Source organism: Balaenoptera physalus (assembly GCF_965194825.1).
Source record: "Balaenoptera physalus genome assembly, chromosome: 17".
Taxonomy (NCBI): Eukaryota; Metazoa; Chordata; class Mammalia; order Artiodactyla; family Balaenopteridae; genus Balaenoptera; species Balaenoptera physalus.
This window is the reverse complement of record NC_138895.1, coordinates 47,682,909-47,709,248: the sequence shown is the minus strand read 5'-3', so window position 1 is coordinate 47,709,248 and position 26,340 is coordinate 47,682,909. Positions and strand designations below refer to the sequence as shown.

Sequence of the window (26,340 nt, the reverse complement as noted above, 5' to 3'; positions counted from 1 at the left end):
CAGACACTCTGACTTCTCTCCGTAGACGCTTCGGGCTCCATCTCTCAATAGCGTCACCAGGGAGTCGGGACAGGGCATCTCAGGCACAGCATCCAGCGCTTAACGCCTGAGGGGCTGAGGCAAAACGCCATCCCAGGCGCCACTGGAGCGTCTCCAGTGGGAGCTTGCAGGGCTTGGCAAAGTACCCATGAGTTACTTAAAGGGACATCAGGACACTGGGACTCCAGGGCCATTAGATGTTGGAAGAAAGACAAGTTCCTGACCAGAACATTCAGAAATTAGAAACCAGGCCTGTTTAAAACACACACACACACACACACACACACACACACACACACACACACACACACACACCTTAGGTCCTGCTAATTCATAACACCCAAAAAGAGCGACACTCAAAGTTGTGAAAAGTCAGTGAGTGGCAAAAATGTCAGAATCTTAGAAGCGGAAAAAAGCCAAAAGATGCCTGTTCTGGTGATTCTCAGACATGATCCCACGAATGGCCTGTGTTGGAATCACAAAGGGAGCTTAATAAAAATTACAGATTTCAGGGCCACCGATGCTCAGAAATTTGTGTTTTTATCAAACTCCCCAGGTGCTTCTGATGACAACCAGGTTTAGAAACCACTGAATCGATCTGCGGCTCCTGCAACTTTCCTGCGGACGTGAATCCCCTAGTGACTTTCTTCAAATGCAGACTCGTTTCAGGAGGTCTGGGGTGCGGCCTGAGACCCTGCATTTCTAATGCAGGTGCTGCTGGTCTCAGGACCGCATTCTAAGTAGCAAGACTGTTCTCCAACCTCCCCTTTATTGAAACCGGCAGAACGTGTCTCGGGACTTAGTAGAGCGTAAGTTCTTCTGTCTCCGCGCTGAAGGATTCAGGGGGAGGCAGATGACAGGTAAGGAGAGAATTTATTAGTACAGGATGCTTGTGAGAGATACAAGCGGGTGGGCAAAGGAGTGGTGCCCTGAGAACTTAGTGGGCTACAGTTTTATAATCAAAGCAAAAGTTGGGGGGAGGGGAAGACCACCTTCTTCCTCATGCTTGAGTCTCATCATCAGTTCCTCCTGCATGTCGGGCAGGGGAGTTTTCTTGTCCCTACATGGTCAAACTGGGACTGTCATGGCACAACGGAAATGAGCAAAAAGGCAAGTAACGTATACTAAAATATGATAAACCATCTCAGGTTTCAGTCTAATTTCATCTTTTCCTTGTATTTTCGTGTTTAGTGTGTGCAGAGGAGCGTGCCCTAGGAATCGTTAACTTACTGACCTCACTGGGCAGGATGTGGGTCTCATGTTACCATTGTTTTGTCGTCTTGGGGCATGTCTCATGCTTCTGTTGCATGTTTTGTTGCTAAGCAAGCCTGCTTTCTTGAGTGATCATTAATTTACAGGGGACTCCCATACTTTTTTTGTCTACTTGCAATCCTCCAGTGGGATTAATTATTTAATCACCTACTTTGGCCCTTTTCTCTGTCCCTATCAATATTACCGAGGAAACGGATAAACTGAGCTGCAGGCATGGGGGAGGCTGAGAGAGGAACCGCTGAGTTAGGAGGAAAAAATGAGGTGGGTAGGGATGAGCCAAAGGGAGCTGGAAGCTAGCTGGGCAAAAATGACGGGAGAGCCAGCCCTGGAGCCAGCAGGACATCTCCACGGGGGGGATTTCCTTACCAGACACGAGTCTTGGGACTTGTTTCCTAATGACGGTTGCAGGCGTACAATGGGGAATATTCAGAACCGTGCCAGGCAGGGCTCACCAAAGGAGAAAGGCTCTCCGCAGAGACGCCCCACCCCCAGTCGGAGAGGTGGCAGCGGCTGGACCATAGCTGTCCCCACTTTGGCAAGATCAGCTTCAGAGTCTACATGCCAACTGCTGGCACTTATTCCAGAAAGCTCATCAAGCACCTCCCCCATACAAGCGTGCACACACACACACACACACACACCCCCCTTGGCTTCTCAAAAGTGGCACCATGAGAGAGTCACCTATCCCGAGGGGTCTACCCCCGGGCACAGCTTTTGTTCAGCGCTTGCTGCAGCCCTGCCTTAGCTGCACCTCTTCTGCCTCGGGGCTTTGCACAGGCCTCCCTGGGATGCCCACGAGCAGACTCTGCCGTCTGTTTGCCCTTGTGCAAACCTGGAGGTGCAAGGAAATGAAGACTCCCTGGGGCAGCCCTTTCCCCGGGAGGAATGAGAGCTGATACAGAGATTCCCCTCTCCTGGGCCTCACGTGGACAGTGCGGGGTGCCCTTACTGGCCTTCACGCGTGACCAGCTGAATAACGCACGCTTCATCGGCTCTCACTCCTTCCCCAGTTCCCTTTGCCCCGGCTCCGCATTCCCGTTCCCTTAGGTCACTTCCTAAAACAAACTACCTGCCCGTAAGCCATCCAGGCTCTGCTTTTGAGGAAAACCACACTCACACACGCCTCAAGCAGTAGCGGCTAAATCCTGCAGGGCAAGGGAGGAGAAGGCTGGAGACTTCAGAGAGGACCCACAGCGAGCCAGAACGTTCGAGGCGCTCCCTAAAGCCAGCAGCCCCTGCCCGAGGCTCACGCAGCAGTGCAGGGGTGTTCTGAGAACAAATTATGTCTTGTCCAAAAAATAATTTAAGGTCCTCTGTGAGATGCTGGAAACAAGAGAAGGGAAGCTAAAAGAAATGGGGCTTGTTTAGCCTGGAGAAGAGAAAGCAAAAAGGTTAATAACTGACTTCCTAAAAGTAAAGTGCTGGTTCTCAATGTTAGCCGACGGAAGCAGGGAGGAGGGGAGACAGGCTGAAGCCGGGGCTAAAGGGCCAGGTCGCCCATCAGCATGCTGCCAAGGGGGGAGGTGGCATCTTCAGGTGAAGTAATGAGCTCCCCGTCATTGGAGGCATTCAGCAAACTTACTGGGGATAATGTGTATGGGATTTATTTTTTAGATGAGAGTTTTTCAAGTTGTTTCTTCTCTAGGCCCCTCTTTAAAAATCACGGAGCCTTTTCAAAGTAGGATCTTGGGAGTAGGGGTCTGCCCCAGAAGAGGGAACACTGCTTGATCTGTAACCTCATGAACTCCCCCAGTCCAACAACACACACACGACTGAATTGTATTCCAGTTCCGATGTTATTCCACAGCAGGCGGTTTTCTCATGAGGTCTTGGCACCACCTAGTGGCCCCTTAGTCCATTACAACATACACTGGGGATAAATGGTATTGTAGTTTGAACACAAACACCCTCTTTGATTAAGACATCGATTCAACAAAAATATATTAAATACAAGATATGGGTGAGGACTTCCCTGGTGGCGCAGTGGTTGAGAATCCGCCTGCCAATGCAGGGGACACGGATTCGATCCCTGGTCCGGGAAGATCCCACATGCCACGGAGCAACTAAGCCCGTGCGCCACAACTACTGAGCCTGCACCCTAGAGCCCGTGAGCCACAACTACTGAGCCCGCGTGCTGCAACTACTGAAGCCCATGCACCTAGAGCCCGTGCTCCGCAACAAGAGAAGCCACAGCGCACCGCAACAACCCAACGCAGCCAAAAATAAATGAATGAATGAATTTTTTAAAAAAAATTCATCAAATCTTTTACTGTGGTCATTTTTAAGTCTTTTGTCATTTACAGACAGTTCTGGGTGTACTCTGATGATTTTGCAAATATGTTCCTATAAAAGGGTTTCATCTTCAAGAAATTCATGGAAAAGACTCTGACAAGTACAGGTTTCTGGTAACTGACTGTACTGCTGAACTGAATGAATAAGCATTTTCAGAACTCTGATGAAAAACTGATGAACTCATAAAAGTGCTAACAAAAGATCAAGATGGAAAAAAACAATTAATTACATGGGACTGAGTGAACTGATGAGGATGAGTATAATTTTTGTGACTTTCTGTCTGAATTAAAAAAAAAAAAAAAAATCCCACAAGGACTCAGAGGCAAAGAATATACAAATCAATTTTCACTGCAAAGTAAAGGAGCTGTTACAGTGGAGGATTACTGGACTGAATGTCAATATTATGACATAGTATGAGTGTGTTTCATGTTTGGTAATTGCAATCATTGTAGTTTTTGTTGTGGTCATCCATGTACAATGCTTGGTGTCAGTCTATTTATCTCTTGTAAAAATAAAATACAGTGTGTGTGTGTGTGAAAAAAAAAAAAAAAAAAAAAAGATATGGGTGAGGGACTGTGCTAGAATCTGAGGTGCAATGGTAACCAAATAAGACATGGTCTCCCCTTCATGAAGCTCACAGCCTAATGGAAAGACAACAAACAAGTAAACAACAAAATAATCATTACACATTGTGCTGTCATCAGGAAATAAATCCATTGTGTGATAGAAAATAATGTAGGCAGGAGTGAGTCTCCCTAAGAAACATTAGGCCAAGCTCAGCAGGATGGGATGAGAGGGACAGGGGTGCAGAAGGCATGGGGGAGGGGTGACAACATTCCATGAAGGCAAAGCACAGCACATGTCTGGTGGCATCAAGAGCCTGGCTGGTCAAGGAGCCTAAAGATCAGTGTGTTCAGTGCAAAGTGAGGAGGACGAAGGGGGTGCAGTGAGGCTGGGGCAAGGACCTAGGAGTGGTCCGCGTTTGTAAACACTTCCCTAAGCGACAGCACACGAGTGGTTAGGGTGGGTTCTTCCAGAACAGTACCTGGTTGAATTTTAATTTTTAAAAAAGAGAAGGAAAATGCCATTATGTGAACTGGGCCGTTTGCTCCAATGCAGCAGGACCCCATCTGGGGACATCAGTGACAGCTGCATGCCCTGCTGAAGACAGCCTGCATCTACCTGCTCCTGCCCTGCATGATAAGCTGATAAGCTTCTGTGTCCTTGGCTAATTGCATTGAACCTCATATTAAAGTCTAGACCACGGGTTCCCAATCCTGGCTGCAAGTCACCTGGAGCTCATAAGAATCCCAAAGTCAGACCACAGCCCTGACTCGTGAAGTCGGCATCCCTGGGGGTGGGCCTGAAGTAGGAGATAGATAGGTCCCTGGACCAGACAGCTGGTGTTTGTCAAATGGAGCAAAACTGAAGTTTTGTCCTCAGCCAGACGAGAATGACACCCGTTTCCCTTCCTTCATTGATATGGAGGGAATGAATTAGCAGTGGGGAATTTATTGCAGCAAAAATAGAAATGAATTTTCCTTTTCCTGAGAGCAAGGGAAAAAAAGGGAACAGCGAACAGACTAGAGAAGAAACATAACCTGGCCTGAAAGAGTTAATGACTCCTAGTTTTTTGTTTGTTTGTTTTTTTAATAAATTTATTTATTTATTTATTTGTGGCTGAGTTAGGTCTTTGTTGCTGCGCGCGGGCTTTCTCTAGTTGTGGCGAGTGGGGGCTACTCTTCGTTGCGGTGTGCGGGTTTCTCATTGCGGTGGCTTCTCCTGTTGCGGAGCACAGGCTGTAGGCTCATGGGCTTCAGTAGTTGTGGCTCACAGGCTCTAGGGTGCAAGCTCAGTAGTTGTGGCGCACGGGCTTAGTTGTTCCGCGGCATGTGGGATCTTCCCGGACCAGGGCTCGAACCTGTGTCCTCTGCATTGGCAGGCGGACTGTTACTAATCCGTAGTGTCTGTAACTAGATTTGTATTTCACAAAGCTAACTTCACTCCCTGACGCTATGTAAATTACACTCTGCACCTATCACCCCTAACTCTGTGTGAGTTACATCCTGTGCCTATCACTCCCTAACCTTATTACACCCCGGCGCTTACCTTCCCTATGCCCCCTTCTAACAAATCACCCCCTGTAGGGTCACCATTTCAGAGAGAAGGTCGCCGGCCGATAAACCAGAGACAAACGGACCCAAGTTACCTGGCTGCCTGATGCCAGCTATGACTGCTTTGAAATAATGCAAAGGAAAAAGAATACAAGGCCTTCACTACTTTGATCCTTATCACATACCCCGGACTGCAAGCCCCGCGTATAAAATCTTCTCCAATTCCCCAAGGAGGGAGGCGCAGTTCTTGAGGCTCTAGCCTGCTGTGTCTTCCCTTCTGCCTGGCAGAAAAATAAAGCCATCTCTCTCATCCTCCAAAACCTCTGTCTCCCTATTCTGTTCGGCATCGGTGCACAGAGAAGCTGAGATTTCGGCAACACCACCTGCCACTGGCCGGGAAGAAAGAACTCACCCTGGGCAGGTGGCAGCCAAGACAGCAATGCAACATTGAGTACTAACTTCCGAAAAAAGGAGAATGAACATTAGGGTCACGATAATCAAGCTCCATAAGGAACTGGCAACATGCACTTAAGCGGCACATGTCCTGCATGGGTTTTTTATACATTATATATTGTTGATGCTATTTTCCTTAAAAGAAAACTGCCGACATACATCTCAATGCCTAGAAGGATATGCACCAGAAAGGTAACTGTGTCTACAACCTGGATGGTGAAAATCCAGGTGACTTAAGTTTTGGTATTGTTGTTGCTTATCTGCATTTTCTAGGTTTTTATGATGAATGTGGGTTATTAATATAAAAATATTACTTATGTAATGTTCTTTAAAAGCAGAGCATAATCACACAGACAGAATTCTGTTTCATGCACAATTCAGGCATGCAGCTGGTCTCCAGGTGCTCAGCTCACAACTTGGCTGTTCAGGACACTTCCTGACCGAATGAAATCTCTGCTGCTCAACCAGAAGGCAGAAGCCACACTGTACTTATTCGGTGGCTCGGCAGACACCTAGTATGATCACCATAAACACGTCCATTCATTTCACTGCTACAGAGAATAAGACCATTCTTATCAGTCTTTTTCACAACAGAAATGGACACTTTCCTGTTTATCTATTTACGCAAATTCTGTCACACTGTTTTGCAAGGTATATTCCGTGCATTCTCCAGACAATAGGTATGCACAAAAAAAAAAAAAAAAGTGGTGGTCTGTGAAAGACAGATTTCCTTCCTATAGGTATTTGCAGAGCCTCAACTATACAAATATTCATTGTGGATCTGCAATAGGAGGGTACAGTATATGGCCTTCCCCAAATTTATGTAGCCATGAAACACTTTTTTCCCAGGAAACATCTCCAGGGACCAGTGCTCCCAGGAATGTATTTTGGGAAATGCTAGTCTATCCTCTCAGCGCATAGTTCTTTGACCTGCCACCACAAAGCAGAGCAATTGTGCCCTGTCCCCTGTGATGAGGGCAGGGCAGCAGGGCCCACGCGGGGTGCTGTACGGAATGAGACACAGTGTCACAGCTCGCTCAGACTTCTGTCATCAAGCGAGCTAAGCCACAGAAGTGGCTTAGAGCCTAGAAAACAAATGAGGAATGGCCCATCAAATATTAACAACCAAGCACCAGGTTACATTTTAATTTATTCTGCTTACAGAAACCAAAAAAAATTATACTATTTTTTTCAGTCTCATCTGCGTTGGACACAAATACTTTCAGAGGCAGGGTGAGAGGGAAAATGACAGACGTTTCATTGGCTACTGTAGTACTGCTGTATCTCTCCCCAACTTGTCACTCCCAAAGACAGTCACTGCCAAACGCTACTGCAAAAACACAATGCATTTACGTCAATGACACCTAACTGTACCTTTAAATAAAAAATTAACACTAATCCCACCTAAGCTCTGCTAGAAATGTATGGCAGAAAACGACAGAGTAAGAGTATGAGTGAGACATGCACAGCCACTAAAAGCTGATGAGCACCTAGCTTCCCTGCAAGTGGAAAAAAGCAGTGATGACGCCACTCTTCTTATGGGGCAGGAGGAGACCCCTCTTTTATACCCTGCTCAAAATGTCAGGTGGACAATGGGACTGCATGAACGTTTAAAAGCAGCTCGACATTTTAGCTATCACCTTGCAGAGGTCATCGCTGCACTGCACGGCCGCACTTCCCAAAGTATGTCCCTAAGAACACGGGTCCTACAAAGTTCTCCTTGAAAACAGAATTTGGGGCTCAAAAAGATTTATAAGATACTATAGACTATTATCCACTTCTTAGAGAATCACAATGTACATTATCACATGGAAGGTTCTAGAAGTCCTTTAAAAAGAAGTGCTTAACTGTATTTATTTATTTATTTATTTATTTTTGGCTGCATTGGGTCTTCCTTGCTGAGTGCAGGCTTTCTCTAGTTGTGGCGAGCAGGGGCTACTCTTCATTGCGGTGCGCAGGCTTTTCATTACGGTGGCTTCTCTTGTTGCGGAGCACGGGCTCTAGGCGTGCAGGCCTCAGCACTTGTGGCATGCGGGCTCAGTAGTTGTGGCTCACAGGCTCTAGAGCGCAGGCTCAGTAGTTGTGGCGGACGGGCTTAGCTGCTCTGCAGCATGTGGGATCTTCCCGGACCAGGGCTCAAACCCATGTCCCCTGCATTAGCAGGTGGATTCTTAACCACTGTGCCACCAAGGAAGTCCCGCTTAACTGTATTTAACCCAGAGTTTCCCACTCTGTCCTTGGACTCTTTTCCTTAGGTAACATACTTCATAGAATATATTTTGAGAAATGCTCCTCTATGGCTTTGGAAAATTCTTTGCAGAAACAAAGCACAGAAAAATTAAGTAACTCCTGGAATCATGCGCTGGTCAACAACAACAGAGGATGAGTGGTCATAAGACCACAGACCACCACTCTAGTTCCATCTCAACACTTTTGCCATAAACTGAACCTGTCTGAAAAGAGGCAACAATACATTTTCCATGATTTCCTTCTTTATGGTGTAAAGCGTTGGGCATGCCGATCAGAGTACAAAATTGAACGTGGCCCACAGGGGCCCGTACTTCATGCACAGAGACCAGATGTTTCTAGTCTTTTCCTCTTCTGTAACCATCAGATCATTAAACAACCGTCGTCGCTTATCATGTGACTACAAGATTGTTCAAATAGACTTGACAGCCCTTTGTTCTTGATAGGACACAAGAAAACAATAGAGCTTCTAATTATTTTCAGCAAGAATTACACAGACCAAGAAATCAAAATACAAAAGCTTTTGGCTATATATGCCAAAAAATTTTAAAGTATTACAGCATGGACAGGGAAAGATGGAAATCAAGGACATTACTGGAATGAGGTAAACATTTCATCCATTTGCATAAATACATAATTATTTTAATTCTCGTTTCCAAGGAATTTCACATGACATATTGAAACGGAAGACAGCAAAAACAACTCTCCAGCTGTGGGACTTGGCAAACACAGTTATTATCTGTGCCAGGATGTAAACCGACCTCACACCTCAATAGCGATTCTCGCAAATCGGTACTGCAGAGAGGCAGGCGGCCTCAGCAACACGAGACCCCTCTCCACTCCTGGCTGGCCGGACAGCATATCCAGCAAGCCCGTCAAACTAACAAACCCCAGGGCTTCCCCACAGCCGACAGCCATGGAAAAATCTCCCTGTGTGACAAAGCCAAGGAGAACTCTGGAGCAGTGAGAAGTCACAACCGGGAGAGGGCCTGACCACAAGCCCAGGGTCAGAGGCTGGTGTCCAGCTGCAGGGTCCCCCTCTGCCAGGCCCTCAGATGCAGCACAGCCTCGCTTCTGCCTCTTCTCTAGTTTCTTCTTCTCCTTCTGTTTCCGGATCTGGCTCTTGAATGGGTCACTATGCTTGGGTTCCTGGGGCCCACAGTACAGCCGATCCTGGCTGAGCTGGAGGAGGTCCTCCTCAGCTGGAACACAGATCATGGTGTGCGGCTCGGGGCTGCCCTTCCTGAGCAGGGACAGCCTGACCCACACCAGGGCCTTGGGGAAGCGGTCCAGGATGGACAGGCAAGCCTCTCTGCTCAATTCTTGCTGCCCTCTGCCAGGAGCTCGCGGGGCTGCCCGACTGTCCCCAGAACCGGGCCCACACCAGGCTGACAGCTGCCTCAGTAATTTTCTACTCCTGCATGAAGTGGGAGACACACGTTTTGAGGATATTTTGTTCAACGAGAAAATATGCAGTTAGAAGACTGGACATTGCTAGAGTTCATTTGATTTTTTAATACTCTATAGGGGGAAAGGATCAAAACTTCGATTTTTTAAAAATCAAAGATACACATTTACACATTTGTGTAATGATACTTTTCTTTTTATGTGTCTACTATTCTGAGACTCAGGGATTAAAGGTTTAAAGTTGAAGGCAGAGAAAAATAAGACAGTGGAGTAGAATCTATGGCTATATTCACAGTGAGAGGATTAGAGTAAAAAGGAACTGATGTTTTGATGAAAAAAGAAACTCTAAGGGGCACTTATCTGAAAAGTAAGAAGGAAGGATATGAAATTACTGTACAGAAAAATAAGTATAAAGCAAAGGGGTGGCACTCTTTTAAAATCAGAGCACAGAATAAAGGGTAACTGATAAGCAGAATCGAAGAGCCTGCAGCAGCACTGAGAGAAGAACACGTTTTACACAGTAACCTCTGTGATATGACAATATCACAGTGAATGGGGATCTAGTCGGCCACAAACGCAGATCATTCAAAAGCAATGGGAAGAAATCTAATTCAGCAATTTAAAGAATGCTTGCAGGGGTTCTTCATTACTTAAGATCACCATCGTGAGGGGACTGCTTTGTGAGCAAAGACTAAATAAAAAAGGTCATAAACTGCCTTGGTTTAGGTCTACTGATGCGATATTTTAAATCATTTCATCAGTTAGCAACATGCCCCAAATCAAATGTATGTGATTTAGCCTTTTCCCTGGGCCCTCTATGATTCACTGGCTTTCCCTTCCAGAAGGTCCATAAATTCACTTGGGCTTTGTGTAAAGGAACAATGATAACTTTTACTTCCTGTAGCCTGGTCAGTATCAAAAAAAAAAACAGACAATCCAAAGACGTACCGGGAAGTCGTGTGCACTTACCTCAGAACGCAGAGGAGACTGCCGGTGGCACCCTGGCCCACTACGCCCTCAGTCCCCGCCCAGGCTGGACCATCTGTGTCCATCACTCCCTTGGGCTCGCTGGAGTCGTTTAGGGGTGTGCCCTCGTCATCAGACAGCTGACGAGTCCTTCCAGGCACAGGAGCACAAGACACCACATCTCTCCTCAGGCTACTCTCCTCACCGCCTGGAGAGGAAGCTGCAGACGATTCGTCTTGGGCCTGGACTCTTGATTCCCAGTCTCGAGTTAACTGCTCCCAGGGACAGCAGAAAGGTGCCAGGGTGCCAAGCTTAACGTAGTTGGGCCGTTTTGCCGGAGGGCGTCTAATGGAAATCAAAGAGGAGAACCAATTTTGAACAATTTAAGATGGACAATCAAAATAACCATGGCCACCATATTCCATCTCTATTTTAAAAGCAAACATACGGGGCTTCCCTGGTGGTGCAGTGGTTGAGAATCCGCCTGCCAATGCAGGGGACACGGGTTCGAGCCCTGGTCTGGGAAGATCCCACATGCCGCGGAGCAACTGGGCCCGTGAGCCACAGCTACTGAGCCTGCGCGTCTGGAGCCTGTGCTCCGCAACAAGAGAGGCCGCGATAACGAGAGGCCCGCGCACCGCGATGAAGAGTGGCCCCCGCTCGCCACAACTGGAGGAAGCCCTCGCACAGAAACGAAGACCCAACACAGCCATAAATAAATAAATAAATAAACCCAAAGTTTCGAAATAAATTAATTAATTAATTTAAAAAAAAAAAAAAAGCAAACATACAAAAAAGTTTTCTAAGAAATACGATTTTAAAAAATAATAATAACCGACTCTACTGGCTGAGCTTTTTCGTGTTCTTCGGTTTTTACTGTAACAGATAATGCACCCACAAAGTCGCCCTACGTGCACCACTCCGGGGAGTGCCACTCGTGGAGACCTGCAGGTAAAGGCTGCTCCTGGAGCTGTGCAGTGATGCCCGTGAATACTCACAGGGTTTCAAGTTCAAAAGGTACAAAAGGGGGGCTTCCCTGCTGGTCCAGTGGTTAAGAATCCGCCTTCCAATGCAGGGGACGCGGGTTCGATCCCTGGTCAGGAAACTAAGATCCCACATGCCATGGGGCAACTAAGCAACTCTGAGCCCGCACACTCTGGAGCCCGCGTGCCCCAACTAGAAAGCCCACGCGCCACAGCTAGAGAGCCTGCATGCCGCAACTACTGAGCCTGTGCACCACAACTAGAGAGAAGCCCGTGCACCACAACTAGAGAGCACACCACAACTAGAGAGAAGCCCACGCGCTGCAACACAAGATCCCACATGCTGCAACTAAGACCCGATGCAGCCAAAATAAAAAAAATTTTTTTTTAAAAAGGTACAAAAGGGGTGATGGTGAAGTTTCTCTCTCACCCTTGACCTCTGGTGACCCAGCTGTCCCCCACAGAGACAATATCATCATCTGTTTCTTATATATCCTTCTAGAGACATTTTATAAACTTACAAGCAGATATGTACATATTTCTTTTTTTATCCATTTTACACAAATGGTGGCAAACCGATCCTGTACTCTTCTGCTTAACTTTATTCATTTAACAAAAGATCTTGGAGGTCATTTTATATTAGCACATCAAGACATCCCTCACTCTTTTGCACAAGTCTTACCCCACTGGATGGTTATACCCTAAGTTATTTAGACAGTCCTCTCCTGCAGGACATTTTGGTTATGTTCAAGCTTTTGCTTCTACAAACGATGCTGCCATGAATGACCTTGAACATGTTGTACAAGTACAAGTATATCCACAGGATAAAGTCCTGGGAGTGGAAGTGCTAAGGCAACGAGTATTATTAGCACTTGCAATTTTGACAGATATTTCCAAACTGCCCTCCACATGGGTGACACCAAATGACCCTTCCAGCAACATGTGAGGGAGAACCTTCAAAAAACCACAGACTAGTGGGAACCAGGGCCTGCTCTGGTATGTAATGACCCCAAGAGGTAAGGAGCAGCCTGGCCATGGGCCCTTCTGGGCTGGGGTACTCTGTGGGAGTCCCAGCCTGCACCCTCAGGCTGATGGTCTCCTCGGGGACAGGCCCAGACATTCCTTCCCCCCTTTGTTTCTTACTGTGTGCTATGCCCTAGGACCTCAAATGGAAATGAACCTGTACGCTTAATCAGAGGTTCAGTTTGAGCCTATATTCTGGAGATTGAACCAAATGTGTTCTGGCCTCCTGAGAGGGGCAGCTGGTGAAAAACCCTCTCAGGGTACTTGCCTCACCCAGAAACCTTTAAAAAGAGAGACGGGCAGTTTACAAAAAAAGAGACAAAATATGGTGAAAACACTTAAGAGTACCCAACCTCACTTGTAAGCAAACAAACAAAAAATGAAAACGGTAAGATGCCATTTTTTCATCTATGTTTTGTTAGTATTAAAAGATTGGTAAGGACTTCCCTGGTGGCGCAGTGGTTAAGAATCCACCTGCCAATGCAGGGGACACAGGTTTGAGCCCTGGTCCGGGAAGATCCCACATGCTGTGGAGCAACTAAGCCAGTGGGCCACAACTACTGAGCCTGCGCTCTAGAGCCCGCGAGCCACAACTACAGAAGCCCGCACGCCTAGAGCCCGTGCTCCACAACAAAGAGAAGCCACCGCAACTAGAGAAAGCCCGCGTGCAGCAACGAAGACCCAATGCAGCCAAAAATAAATAAATAAATTTATTTTTTTTAATTAATTAAAAAAATAAAAGACTGGTAATAGCCCATGTTATCGAGACGTGAGGGAAAACAGGCACCCTCAGAACTAGAGGTAAAACTCTACACTAATACAAATAGCAATTTGTCAATAGTACATCAAATCCTCAAAGCATGCATCTTTTTTTTTTTTTTAACCAGAAATCTTATTTATGAGATTGAGCCTAAGGTCCTTCTCTTTGCCTTCTTTCCCCTACAGCTCCTCTCAAGTGATAGCTCTTTCTTTTTCACACCCCACAGGCCTAGGGGTGGGCACATTCCTCCTGATGCCCCAGACTGCTTTTCTTCTCCTTCCTGCTCCCCTGAAGCACAAGCCATCAGATGAACCACTGGCTCTCCCTGCTCAGCCAGGTCCTCGGTCAACTCCCCAGGCACCCCATTCCCCGCCACTCTGCCCTCCCCTCCATCCCGACCCATTCTCAATGGCTTCAGCGGCTACATATATCATCCTTCTAGTACCCTGGCCCACCAGAAACCTCTCACACCTTTTACTTCACCCACTCTCCTGGTCACACCTTACCTTTGGTCACGGCCAACACCTGCTCCACCTTAAAATCTCAATTTCAAGTATCCTTCACTCAGAATGATGCCTCCTATTTTGCCTGCCCACTTACCTCTCCACGGCAACAATTCCTCAACCACTGGAACTTACTATGGTAAGTCTCCTACATACAAATGAGTTCCGTTCCAAGAGCGAATTCGTAAGTCCAATTTGTTTGTAAGTCCAACAAAGTTAGCCTAGGTACCCAACTAACACAATCGGCTATATAGGGCTGTAATAGGTTTATAATATCAATACTTTTCACACAAACAATACATAAAACACAAAAAATAAAGAAAACATTTTTAATCTTACAGTACGGTACCTTGAAAAGTACAGTAGTACAGTACAACAGCTGGCATACGGGGCTGGCATCGAGTGAACAGGCAAGAAGAGTTACTGACTAGAGGAGGAAGAGGAGGTGGGAGATGGGAGAGCTGAGGATCGTCAGCAATAGGAGACGGAGGGCAAGCTGCAGTTTCACTCATGCCTGACGCTGATGGAACGCACGTTCACATCGCTGAAAGTTCGCAACTTGAAGGTTCGTATGTAGGAGACTTACTGTATTCGTTTACCACTTCATCACTGCTCACTACCGTCCTCACATCTCTCTCCTTGGAAGCCTAGATGCCACCGTTCCTAAGAGACTCACTCCCTTTACACATACCCCCAAGTCCCTCCCCCGGCAAAGCCCCTCCTGGTTACATTCAACCCTCCACTACCCCACGCCAGCAGCTGATTGGCAGAACATAGCTGGGGAAGAACATGCGGTAGTCCCGAAGGGTCTCACTATCAACACAACTTAAGTGGACTCTTACATTTCTTACAAATCTGATACGTTTCTCCAGTCAATTCTATCTTCCACTCTCCCAGAACACTGTTTATATCAATTCCTCTCTCCTCAGATCTCCAACAGCCTCTCTCCCCCTTATTCCTAGATGATAACCTTGCCTATTTTTCACTGAGAAGACGGTCACAATCAGACTACTACCCAACCTCTGCGCAGAGTCTAGCCTACCTAAATCTGTATTCACATTTTCAGAGTCAGCCTTCCAGCCTATTAAAATAAGACAGCTAAGCCTGATCCTAAGGAATGCCACTCCTCCCCTTATGCCCTGGATGCTACCCCGTCTTCCTCACTCAAGGGCTTTGCTCTTGCCATTTCAGCCTCCCTCCCCTTGCCTGGATCCCTCCCACTAGCGTAGAAACATGTACTTCCATCAAGAATAAGCTCCACTGTAGTTCTGATTTGCATTTCTCTAATGATTAATGATGTTGAGCATTCTTTCATGTGTTTGTTGGCAATCTGTATATCTTCTTTGGAGAAATGTCTATTTAGGTCTTCTGCCCATTTTTGGATTGGGTTGTTTGTTTTTATGTTATTGAGCTGCATGAGCTGTTTGTAAATTTTGGAGATTAATCCTTTGTCAGTTGCTTCATTTGCAAATATTTTCTCCCATTCTGAGGGTTGTCTTTTCATCTTGTTTATGGTTTCCTTTGCTGTGCAAAAGCTTTGAAGTTTCATTAGGTCCCATTTGTTTATTTTTGTTTTTATTTCCAGTTCTCTAGGAGCTGGGTCAAAAAGGATCTTGCTGTGATTTATGTCATAGAGTGTTCTGCCTATGTTTTCCTCTAAGAGTTTGATAGTGTCTGGCCTTACATTTAGGTCTTTAATCCGTTTTGAGTTTATTTTTGTGTATGGTGTTAGGGAGTGTTCTAATTTCATACTTTTACATGTACCTGTCCAGTTTTCCCAGCACTACTTATTGAAGAGGCTGTCTTTTCTCCACTGTATATGCTTGCCTCCTTTATGAAAGATAAGGTGACCATATGTGCGTGGGTTTATCTCTGGGCTTTCTATCCTGTTCCATTGATCTATATTTCTGTTTTTGTGCCAGTACCATACTGTCTTGATTACTGTAGCTTTGTAGTATAGTCTGAAGTCAGGGGCCTGATTCCTCCAGCTCCATTTTTCGTTCTCAAGATTGCTTTGGCTATTCACGGTCTTTTGTGTTTCCATACAAATTGTGAAATTTTTTGTTCTAGTTTTGTGAAAAATGCCAGTGGTAGTTTGATAGGGATTGCATTGAATCTGTAGATTGCATTAATCATTAGAGAAATGCAAATCAAAACTACAATGAGATATCATCTCACACCTGTCAGAATGGCCATCATCAAAAAAATCTAGGAGGGATTAACCAAGATGGCGGAGTAGAAGGACGTGCTCTCACTCCCTCTTGCGAGAGCACCAGAATCAAAACTGGCTGCTGGACAATCATTGACAGGAGGACCCTGGACTTCACCAAGGAGGATACCCCACGTCCAAGGACAGAGAAGAAGCCACAGTGAGACGGTAGGAGGGGCGCAATCAGAGTAAAATCAAATCCCATAACTGCTGGGTGGGTGACTCACAGACTGGCGAACACTTATACCACAGAAGTCCACCCACTGGAGTGAAGGTTCTGAGCCCCACGTCAGGCTTCCCAACTTGGGGGTCCGGCTACGGGAGGAAGAATTCCTAGAGAATCAGACTTTGAAGCCTAGTGGGAATTGATTGCAGAACTTTGACAGGACTGGGGGAAACAGAGACGCCACTCTTGGAGGGCACACACAAAGTAATGTGTGCATCGGGACCCAGGGGAAGGAGCAGTGACCCTGGGGGAGACTGAACCAGACCTACCTGCTGGTGTTGGGGGGTCTCCTGCAGGGGCGAGTGGTGGCTCTGTTTCACCGGGGGGATAAGGACACTGGCAGCCGAGGTTCTGGGAAGTTCTCCTTGCCGTGAGCCCTCCCAGAGTCTGCCATTAACCCCACCAAAGAGCACGGGTAGGCTCCAGTGTTGGGTTGCCTCAGGCAAAACAAGCAACAGGGAGGGAACCCAGCCCCACCCATCGACAGTCAAGTGGATTAAGGTTTTACTGAGCTCTGACCGCCACAGCAACAGGGAGGGAACCCAGCCCCACCCATCAACAGTCAAGGGGATTAAGGTTTTACTGAGCTCTGACCGCCACAGCAACAGTCAGCTCTACCCACCACCAGAGCCTACCATCAAGCCTCTTAGATAGCCTCAACCACCAGAGGGCAGAGAGCAGAAGCAAGAAAAACTACAATCCTGCAGCCTGCGGACCAAAAACCACAGTTACAGAAAGATAGACAAGATGAAAAGGCAGAGGGCTATATACCAGATGAAGGAACAAGAAAAAACCCCAGAAAAACAACTAAATGAAGTGGAGATAGGCAACCTCCCAGAGAAAGAATTCAGAATAATGATAGTGAAGATGATCCAGGACCTCGGAATAAGAATGGAGGCAAAGATTGAGAAGATGCAAGAAATGATTAACAAAGACCTAGAAGAATTAAAGAACAAACAAACAGAGATGACCAATACAATAACTGAAATGAAAACTACACTAGAAGGAATCAATAGCAGAATAACTGAGGCAGAAGAACGGATAAGTGACCTGGAAGACAGAATGGTGGAATTCACTGCTGCGGAACAGACTAAAGAAAAAAGAATGAAAAGAAATGAAGACAGCCTAAGAGACCTCTGGGACAACATTAAACGCAACAACATTCGCATTATAGGGGTCCCAGAAGGAGAAGAGAGAGAGAAAGGACCAGAGAAAATATTTGAAGAGGTTATAGTCGAAAACTTCCCTAACATGGGAAAGGAGATAGCCACCCAAGTCCAGGAAGCGCAGAGAGTCCCATACAGAATAAACCCAAGGAGAAACACGCCGAGACACATAGTAATCAAAGTGGCAAAAATTAAAGACAAAGAAAAATTATTGAAAGCAGCAAGGGAAAAACGACAAATAACATACAAGGGAACTCCCATAAGGTTAACAGCTGATTTCTCAGCAGAAACTCTGCAAGCCAGAAGGGAGTGGCATGATATACTTAAAGTGATGAAAGGGAAGAACCTACAACCAAGATTACTCTACCCGGCAAGGATCTCATTTAGATTTGATGGAGAAATCAAAAGCTTTACAGACAAGCAAAAGCTAAGAGAATTCAGCACCACCAAACCAGCTCTACAACAAATGCTAAAGGAACTTCTCTAAGTGGGAAACACAAGAGAAGAAAAGGACCTACAAAAACAAACCCAAAACAATTAAGAAAATGGTCATAGGAACATACATATCGATAATTACCTTAAACGTGAATGGATTAAACGCCCCAACCAAAAGACATAGACTGGCTGAATGGATACAAAAACAGGACCCATATATATGCTGTCTACAAGAGACCCACTTTAGACCTAGGGACACATACAGACTGAAAGTTAGGGGATGGAAAAAGATATTCCATGCAAATGGAAATCAAAAGAAAGCTGGAGTAGCTATACTCATATCAGATAAAATAGACTTTAAAATAAAGAATGTTACAAGAGACAAGGAAGGACACTACATAATGATCCAGGGATCAATCCAAGAAGAAGATATAACAATTATAAATATATATGCACCCAACATAGGAGCACCTCAATACATAAGGCAACTGCTAACAGCTATAAGAGAGGAAATCGACAGTAACACAATAATAGTGGGGGACTTTAACACCTCACTTACACCAATGGACAGATCATCCAAAATGAAAATAAATAAGGAAACAGAAGCTTTAAATGACACAATAGACCAGATAGATTTAATTGATATATATAGGACATTCCATCCAAAAACAGCAGATTACACATTCTTCTCAAGTGCGCACGGAACATTCTCCAGGATAGATCACATCTTGGGTCACAAATCAAGACTCAGTAAATTTAAGAAAATTGAAATCATACCAAGCATCTTTTCTGACCACAACGCTATGAGATTAGAAATGAATTACAGGGAAAAAAACGTAAAAAAGACAAACACATGGAGGCTAAACAATACGTTACTAAATAACCAAAAGATCACTGAAGAAATCAAAGAGGAAATAAAAAAATACCTAGAGACAAATGACAATGAAAACACGACGACCCAAAACCTATGGGATGCAGCAAAAGCGGTTCTAAGAGGGAAGTTTATAGCTATACAAGCCTACCTAAAGAAACAAGAAAAATCTCAAGTAAACAATCTAACCTTACACCTAAAGAAACTAGAGAAAGAAGAACAAACAAAACCCAAAGTTAGCAGAAGGAAAGAAATCATAAAGATCAGAGCAGAAATAAATGAGATAGAAACAAAGAAAACAATAGCAAAGATCAATAAAACTAAAAGTTGGTTCTTTGAGAAGATAAACAAAATTGATAAGCCATTAGCCAGACTCATCAAGAAAAAGAGGGAGAGGACTCAAATCAATAAAATCAGAAATGAAAAAGGAGAAGTTACAACAGACACTGCAGAAATACAAAACATCCTAAGAGACTACTATAAGCAACTTTATGCCAATAAAATGGACAACCTGGAAGAAATGGACAAATTCTTAGAAAGGTATAACCTTCCAAGACTGAATCAGGAAGAAACAGAAAATATAAACAGACCAATCACAAGTAATGAAATTGAAACTGTGATTAAAAATCTTCCAACAAACAAAAGTCCAGGACCAGATGGCTTCACAGGTGAATTCTATCAAACATTTAGAGAAGAGCTAACACCCATCCTTCTCAAACTCTTCCAAAAAATTGCAGAGGAAGGAACACTCCCAAACTCATTCTATGAGGCCACCATCACCCTGATACCAAAACCAGACAAAGACACTACAAAAAAAGAAAATTACAGACCAATATCACTGATGAATATAGATGCAAAAATCCTCAACAAAATACTAGCAAACAGAATCCAACAACACATTAAAAGGATCATACACCACGATCAAGTGGGATTTATCCCAGGGATGCAAGGATTCTTCAATATACGCAAATCAATCAATGTGATACACCATATTAACAAATTGAAGAAGAAAAACCATATGATCATCTCAATAGATGCAGAAAAAGCTTTTGACAAAATTCAACACCCATTTCTGATAAAAACTCTCCAGAAAGTGGGCATAGAGGGAACCTACCTCAACATAATAAAGGCCATATATGACAAACCCACAGCAAACATCATTCTCAATGGTGAAAAACTGAAAGCATTTCCTCTAAGATCAGGAACGAGACAAGGATGTCCGCTCTCACCACTATTATTCAACATAGTTCTGGAAGTCCTAGCTACGGCAATCAGAGAAGAAAAAGAAATAAAAGGAATACAAATTGGAAAAGAGGAAGTAAAACTGTCACTGTTTGCGGATGACATGATACTATACATACAGAATCCTAAAACTGCCACCAGAAAACTGCTAGAGCTAATTAATGAATATGGTAAAGTTGCAGGATACAAAATTAATGCACAGAAATCTCTTGCATTCCTATACACTAATGATGAAAAATCTGAAAGAGAAATTATGGAAACACTCCCATTTACCATTGCAACAAAAAGAATAAAATACCTAGGAATAAACCTACCTAGGGAGACAAAAGACCTGTATGCAGAAAACTATAAGACACTGATGAAAGAAATTAAAGATGATACCAACAGATGGAGAGATATACCATGTTCTTGGATTGGAAGAATCAACATTGTGAAAATGAGTATACTACCCAAAGCAATCTACAGATTCAATGCAATCCCTATCAAATTACCAATGGCATTTTTTACGGAGCTAGAACAAATCATCTTAAAATTTGTATGGAGACACAAAAGACCCCGAATAGCCAAAGCAGTCTTGAGGCAAAAAAATGGAGCTGGAGGAATCAGACTCCCTGACTTCAGACTATACTACAAAGCTACAGTAATCAAGACAATATGGTACTGGCACAAAAACAGAAACATAGATCAATGGAACAAGATAGAAAGCCCAGAGATTAACGCACGCACTTATGGTCAACTAATCTATGACAAAGGAGGCAAAGATATACAATGGAGAAAAGACAGTCTCTTCAATAAGTGGTGCTGGGAAAACTGGACAGCTACATGTAAAAGAATGAAATTAGAATACTCCCTAACACCATACACAAAAATAAACTCAAAATGGATTAGAGACCTAAATATAAGACTGGACACTATAAAACTCTTAGAGGAAAACATAGGAAGAACACTCTTTGACATAAATCACAGCAAGATCTTTTTTGATCCACCTCCTAGAGTAATGGAAATAAAAACAAAAATAAACAAGTGGGACCTAATGAAACTTCAAAGCTTTTGCACAGCAAAGGAAACCATAAACAAGACGAAAAGACAACCCTCAGAATGGGAGAAAATATTTGCAAATGAATCAACGGACAAAGGATTAATCTCCAAAATATATAAACAGCTCATTCAGCTCAATATCAAAGAAACAAACACCCCAATCCAAAAATGGGCAGAAGACCTAAATAGACATTTCTCCAAAGAAGACATACAGACGGCCACGAAGCACATGAAAAGCTGCTCAACATCACTAATTATTAGAGAAATGCAAATCAAAACTACAATGAGGTATCACCTCACTCCTGTTAGAATGGGGATCATCAGAAAATCTACAAACAACAAATGCTGGAGAGGGTGTGGAGAAAAGGGAACCCTCTTGCACTGTTGGTGGGAATGTAAATTGATACAGCCACTCTGGAGAACAATATGGAGGTTCCTTAAAAAACTAAAAATAGAATTACCATATGACCCAGCAATCCCACTACTGGGCATATACCCAGAGAAAACCGTAATTCAAAAAGACACATGCACCCGAATGTTCATTGCAGCACTATTTACAATAGCCAGGTCATGGAAGCAACCTAAATGCCCATCAACAGACGAATGGATAAAGAAGATGTGGTACATATATACAATGGAATATTACTCAGCCATAAAAAGGAACGAAATTGAGTCATTTGTTGAGACGTGGATGGATCTAGAGACTGTCATACAGAGTGAAGTAAGTCAGAAAGAGAAAAACAAATATCATATATTAATGCATGTATGTGGAACCTAGAAAAATGATACAGATGAGCCAGTTTGCAGGGCAGAAGTTGAGACACAGATGTAGAGAATGGACATATGGACACCAAGGGGGGAAAACTGCGGTGAGGTGGGGATGGTGGTGTGCTGAATTGGGCGATTGGGATTGGCATGTATACACTGATATGTATAAAATTGATGCCTAATAAGTACCTGCAGTATAAAAAAACAAACAAAACAACTAATACTAAACTTTCATTGGGTTATTTGTATGGAAATATGTTAATATAAACGTTTCAGACATTACATGAAATTTCTAAAAATCTTATATTTGTATTTGTATGGAAATATGTATGGAAATATGTTAATATAAATGTTTCAGACATTACATGAAATTTCTAAAAATCTTATATGTTCTGGTATAATGTTATAAGTCATAATCCTAGTTATTACTTTAAAATGTATATCTCAGAAATAACTAATTTTCTTGTCAACTGCATTATTATGAACTTTCATCAAATCTTTTACCGTGGTCATTTTTAAGTCTTTTGTCATTTACAGACAGTTCTGGGTGTACTCTGATGATTTTGCAAATATGTTCCTATAAAAGGGTTTCATCTTCAAGAAATTCATGGAAAAGACTCTGACAAGTACAGGTTTCTGGTAACTGACTGTACTGCTGAACTGAATGAATAAGCATTTTCAGAACTCTGATGAAAAACTGATGAACTCATAAAAGTGCTAACAAAAGATCAAGATGAAAAAAAACAATTAATTACATGGGACTGAGTGAACTGATGAGGATGAGTATAATTTTTGTGACTTTCTGTCTGAATTAAAAAAAAAAAAATCCCACAAGGACTCAGAGGCAAAGAATATACAAATCAATTTTCACTGCAAAGTAAAGGAGCTGTTACAGTGGAGGATTACTGGACTGAATGTCAATATTATGACATAGTATGAGTGTGTTTCATGTTTGGTAATTGCAATCATTGTTGCTTTTGTTGTGGTCATCCATGTACAATGCTTGGTGTCAGTCTATTTATCTCTTGTAAAAATAAAATACAGTGTGTGTGTGTGAAAAAAAAAAAAAAAAAAATCTAGAAACAATAAATGCTGGAGAGGGTGTGGAGAAAAGGGAACACTCTTGCACTGTTGGTGGGAATGTAAATTGATACAGCCACTATGGAGAACAGTATGGAAGTTCCTTAAAAAACTAAAAATAGAACTACCATATGACCCAGCAATCCCACTACTGGGCATATCACCTGAGAAAACCATAATTCAAAAAGAGTCATGTACCAAAATGTTCATTGCAGCTCTATTTACAATAGCCAGGACATGGAAGCAACCAAAGTGTCCATCATCGGATGAATGGATAAAGAAGATGTGGCACATATATACAATGGACTATTACTCAGCCATAAAAAGAAATGAAATTGAGTTATTTGTAGTGAGGTGGATGGAGTTAGAGTCTGTCATACAGAGTGAAGTAAGTCAGAAAGAGAAAAACAAATACAATATGCTAACACATATATATGGAAATTAAGGAAAAAAAAAAAAAAAGGACATGAAGAACCTAGTGGCAAGACGGGAATAAAGACACAGACCTACTAGAGAATGGACTTGAGGATATGGGGAGGGGGGAAGGGTAAGCTGTGACAAAGTGAGAGAGTGGCATGGACATATATACACTACCAAACGTAAAATAGATAGCTAGTGGGAAGCAACCGCATAGCACAGGGAGATCAGCTCGGTGCTTTGTGACCACCTAGAGGGGAGGGATAGGGAGGGTGGGAGGGAGATGCAAGAGGGAAGAGATATGGGAACATATGTATATGTATAACTGATTCACTTTGTTATAAAGCAGAAACTAACACACCACTGTAAAGCAATTATACTCCAATAAAGATGTTAAAAAAAAAAAAAAAAGAATAAGCTCCACAGGGGCAGAGCAGACTTTGCCCATCCTGTCCTCTGCTGCAGCCTCAGTGCCTAGAAAGGTTTTTGACACATGGCAAGTTCTAAGTAAACATGTGCTAAATGAATAAATCAGACAAATACGTAGAGATACGAATGGAAAGCTGTTCACAGAAGCACAGAGCAAAAAATCAGAAAGAACCTAAAGGGCCACTGATAAATCACAAACAGCCATACTGCATTGGCAAACTACAGCTCACTGGGCGAACCTGGCCCACTGCCTGTTTTTGTATGACCCACGAGCTAGGAATGGTTTTTACATTTTTCAATGGTTGAAAAAAACACAAGAGGGAATTCCCTGAAGGTCCAGTGGTTAGGACTCCGCGCTTCCACTGCAGGGGGCCCGGGTTTCATTCCTGGTTGGGGAACTAAGATCCCACAAGCCGCGCGGTGCAGCCAAAAAAAAAGAAAAAAACACAAGAGAATAATATCTTGTGGCACATGAAAATGCTATGAAATTCAAATAGGATTGTCCATAGCGTGAGCCTGGAACACAGCCGTGCCCACTCATTTACGCATCCTCTGAGGCTGCTTTTGTGCCACATGGCAGAGTTGAGCAGGCCATGGAGACCAAAGGGCCCACAAAGCCAGAAATAGTTATCATCTGGCCCTTTACAGAAAAAGTTTGCCAACTCTTGGTTTAGAGTCATATTTATTGATATGGGAAAAATTTCCATAATATACAGCTAAATGAAAAAAGCAGGTTTCAAAATAGTATATGTAATACAATGCCTTAAAAAAAATTTGTGTCCATGAAAAATGTATATACATAAAAAAATCTAAAGGGTGAGAAATAAGTATTACTGTCAATTATTATTTAACAAGCATGGAGAAGCCCCTGCACACTATGGGAGGCATAGGATGTACAACACACAATGGCTGCCCTCAAAGGGCTTGTAAACCAGCAATCCAGGAACGTATCCCCGTTCACTCACTCACTCATTCATCCATCATTCAAACAATAGCTGGAAAGCCAAGCAGGGCCTGTCTCTGGGGTTGCAGCAGTGCACAGGAGAGCACAACTGTGCAGCTCACAGTCAAGGAAATACAACATGCAATTAGTCACCCATTCATCAGTCAACAAAAAAAAAGGTATTAAGGCCCACTGTGCACTAGGCACTGGCTAGATACTGCAGATGCCACAACAAACAAGAGAGTTTTTGTGCTTCCAGAAGTCTACAGTTCAGTAGGAAATACAGGTGCCCTATGTTTCCTTCCCAGAGTATAAAGGAAATAAAGCCCCTCACTGGCCACTCCTCCAATGGAAAAAGAAAAAAGTCTAGATGGACAGATACCAAAATTTAAAAACAGTGCTTATCTCTCTGGATAAAAGGAATACACCAGTTTAAAAGTCTTTTGGTTGTTTCCATACTTTCATTAAAATTCATAAGTATGTACTCCATCTATAAACATTACGAAAAACACAATTTCCATTTTGAGGAGGCAGGGCTCAGTAGCGGGAATCAATTAACAAGCGCCTGGAACTCAGGTCCACAGCTTAGGTGTACACCATCATCAGTGAAGCAAATAACCAAGAGAAAGGTTTGTAACCTGCATGGGCTATAAAATCTAGATACAGGGCAATCTCCTGACCTAAGTAGTATCTTCTTAATTATGTCTTGGGAATGTTGACAAGTCTAGGAACTCCACATTATATAGTAAGAGTCCCTGAAGCCAGGACAAACATGATTGTTCAATGTGTCTTCCCCTTAAGACATCAAACTAGGGACTTCCCTGGTGATGCAGTGGCTAAGAGCCCTCCTGCCGGGCTTCCCTGGTGGCGCAGTGGTTAAGAATCCGCCTGCCAATGCAGGGGACACGGGTTCGAGCCCTGGTCCAGGAAGATCCCACATGCCGCGGAGCAACTAAGCCCGTGAGCCACAACTACTGAGCCTGCTCTCTAGAGCCCGTGAGCCACAACTACTGAGCCTGAGTGCCACAACTACTGAAGCCTGCACACCTAGAGCCCGTGCTCCGCAACAAGAGAAGGCACCGCATTGAGAAGCCCGCACACCACAATGAAGAGTAGCCCCAACTCACTGCAACTAGAGAAAGCCCGCACGTAGCAACAAAGACCCAACTCAGCCAAAACTAAATAAATAAATAAATAAATTTATTAAAAAAAAAAAAAAAAGAATCTGCCTGCCAATGCAGGGGACACAGGTTTGAGCCCTGGTCTGGGAAGATCCCACCTGCTGTGGAGCAACTAAGCCCGTGCGCCACAACTACTGAGCCTGCGCTCTAGAGCCCGCAAGCCACAACTACTGAAGCCCGCACGCCTAGAGCCCATGCTCTGCAACAAGAGAAGCCACCGCAATAAGAAGACCTGGCACCTCAACGAAGAGTAGCCCCTGCTCGCCGCCACTAGAC

At 43.9% G+C, this 26,340-nt stretch overlaps 1 protein-coding gene and 1 long non-coding RNA gene across 5 annotated transcripts in view; both read right to left on the bottom strand.

The window, feature by feature from the left end:
• Positions 1–7,302: 7,302 nt before the first annotated feature.
• LOC309646461 overlaps positions 7,303–26,340 on the bottom strand; it is a 98,800-nt gene continuing 79,762 nt past the window's right edge. The window contains exon 2 of the long non-coding RNA XR_014255383.1: positions 7,303–8,370. This is a non-coding gene — a long non-coding RNA (uncharacterized lncRNA). The remainder of the gene's footprint in view (positions 8,371–26,340) is intronic.
• The window catches only part of POP1 (POP1 homolog, ribonuclease P/MRP subunit), a 47,481-nt gene continuing 29,785 nt past the window's right edge, over positions 8,645–26,340 (bottom strand). For all 4 annotated transcript variants that reach the window (XM_082432684.1, XM_082432687.1, XM_082432685.1 and 1 more), the window contains 2 exons: positions 10,794–11,135; positions 8,645–9,834 (listed from right to left, as the gene is read on the bottom strand). In XM_082432684.1, coding sequence (XP_082288810.1) covers positions 9,180–9,834; positions 10,794–11,135 — 997 coding nt within the window. In that variant the 3' untranslated portion in view covers positions 8,645–9,179. The remainder of the gene's footprint in view (positions 9,835–10,793; positions 11,136–26,340) is intronic.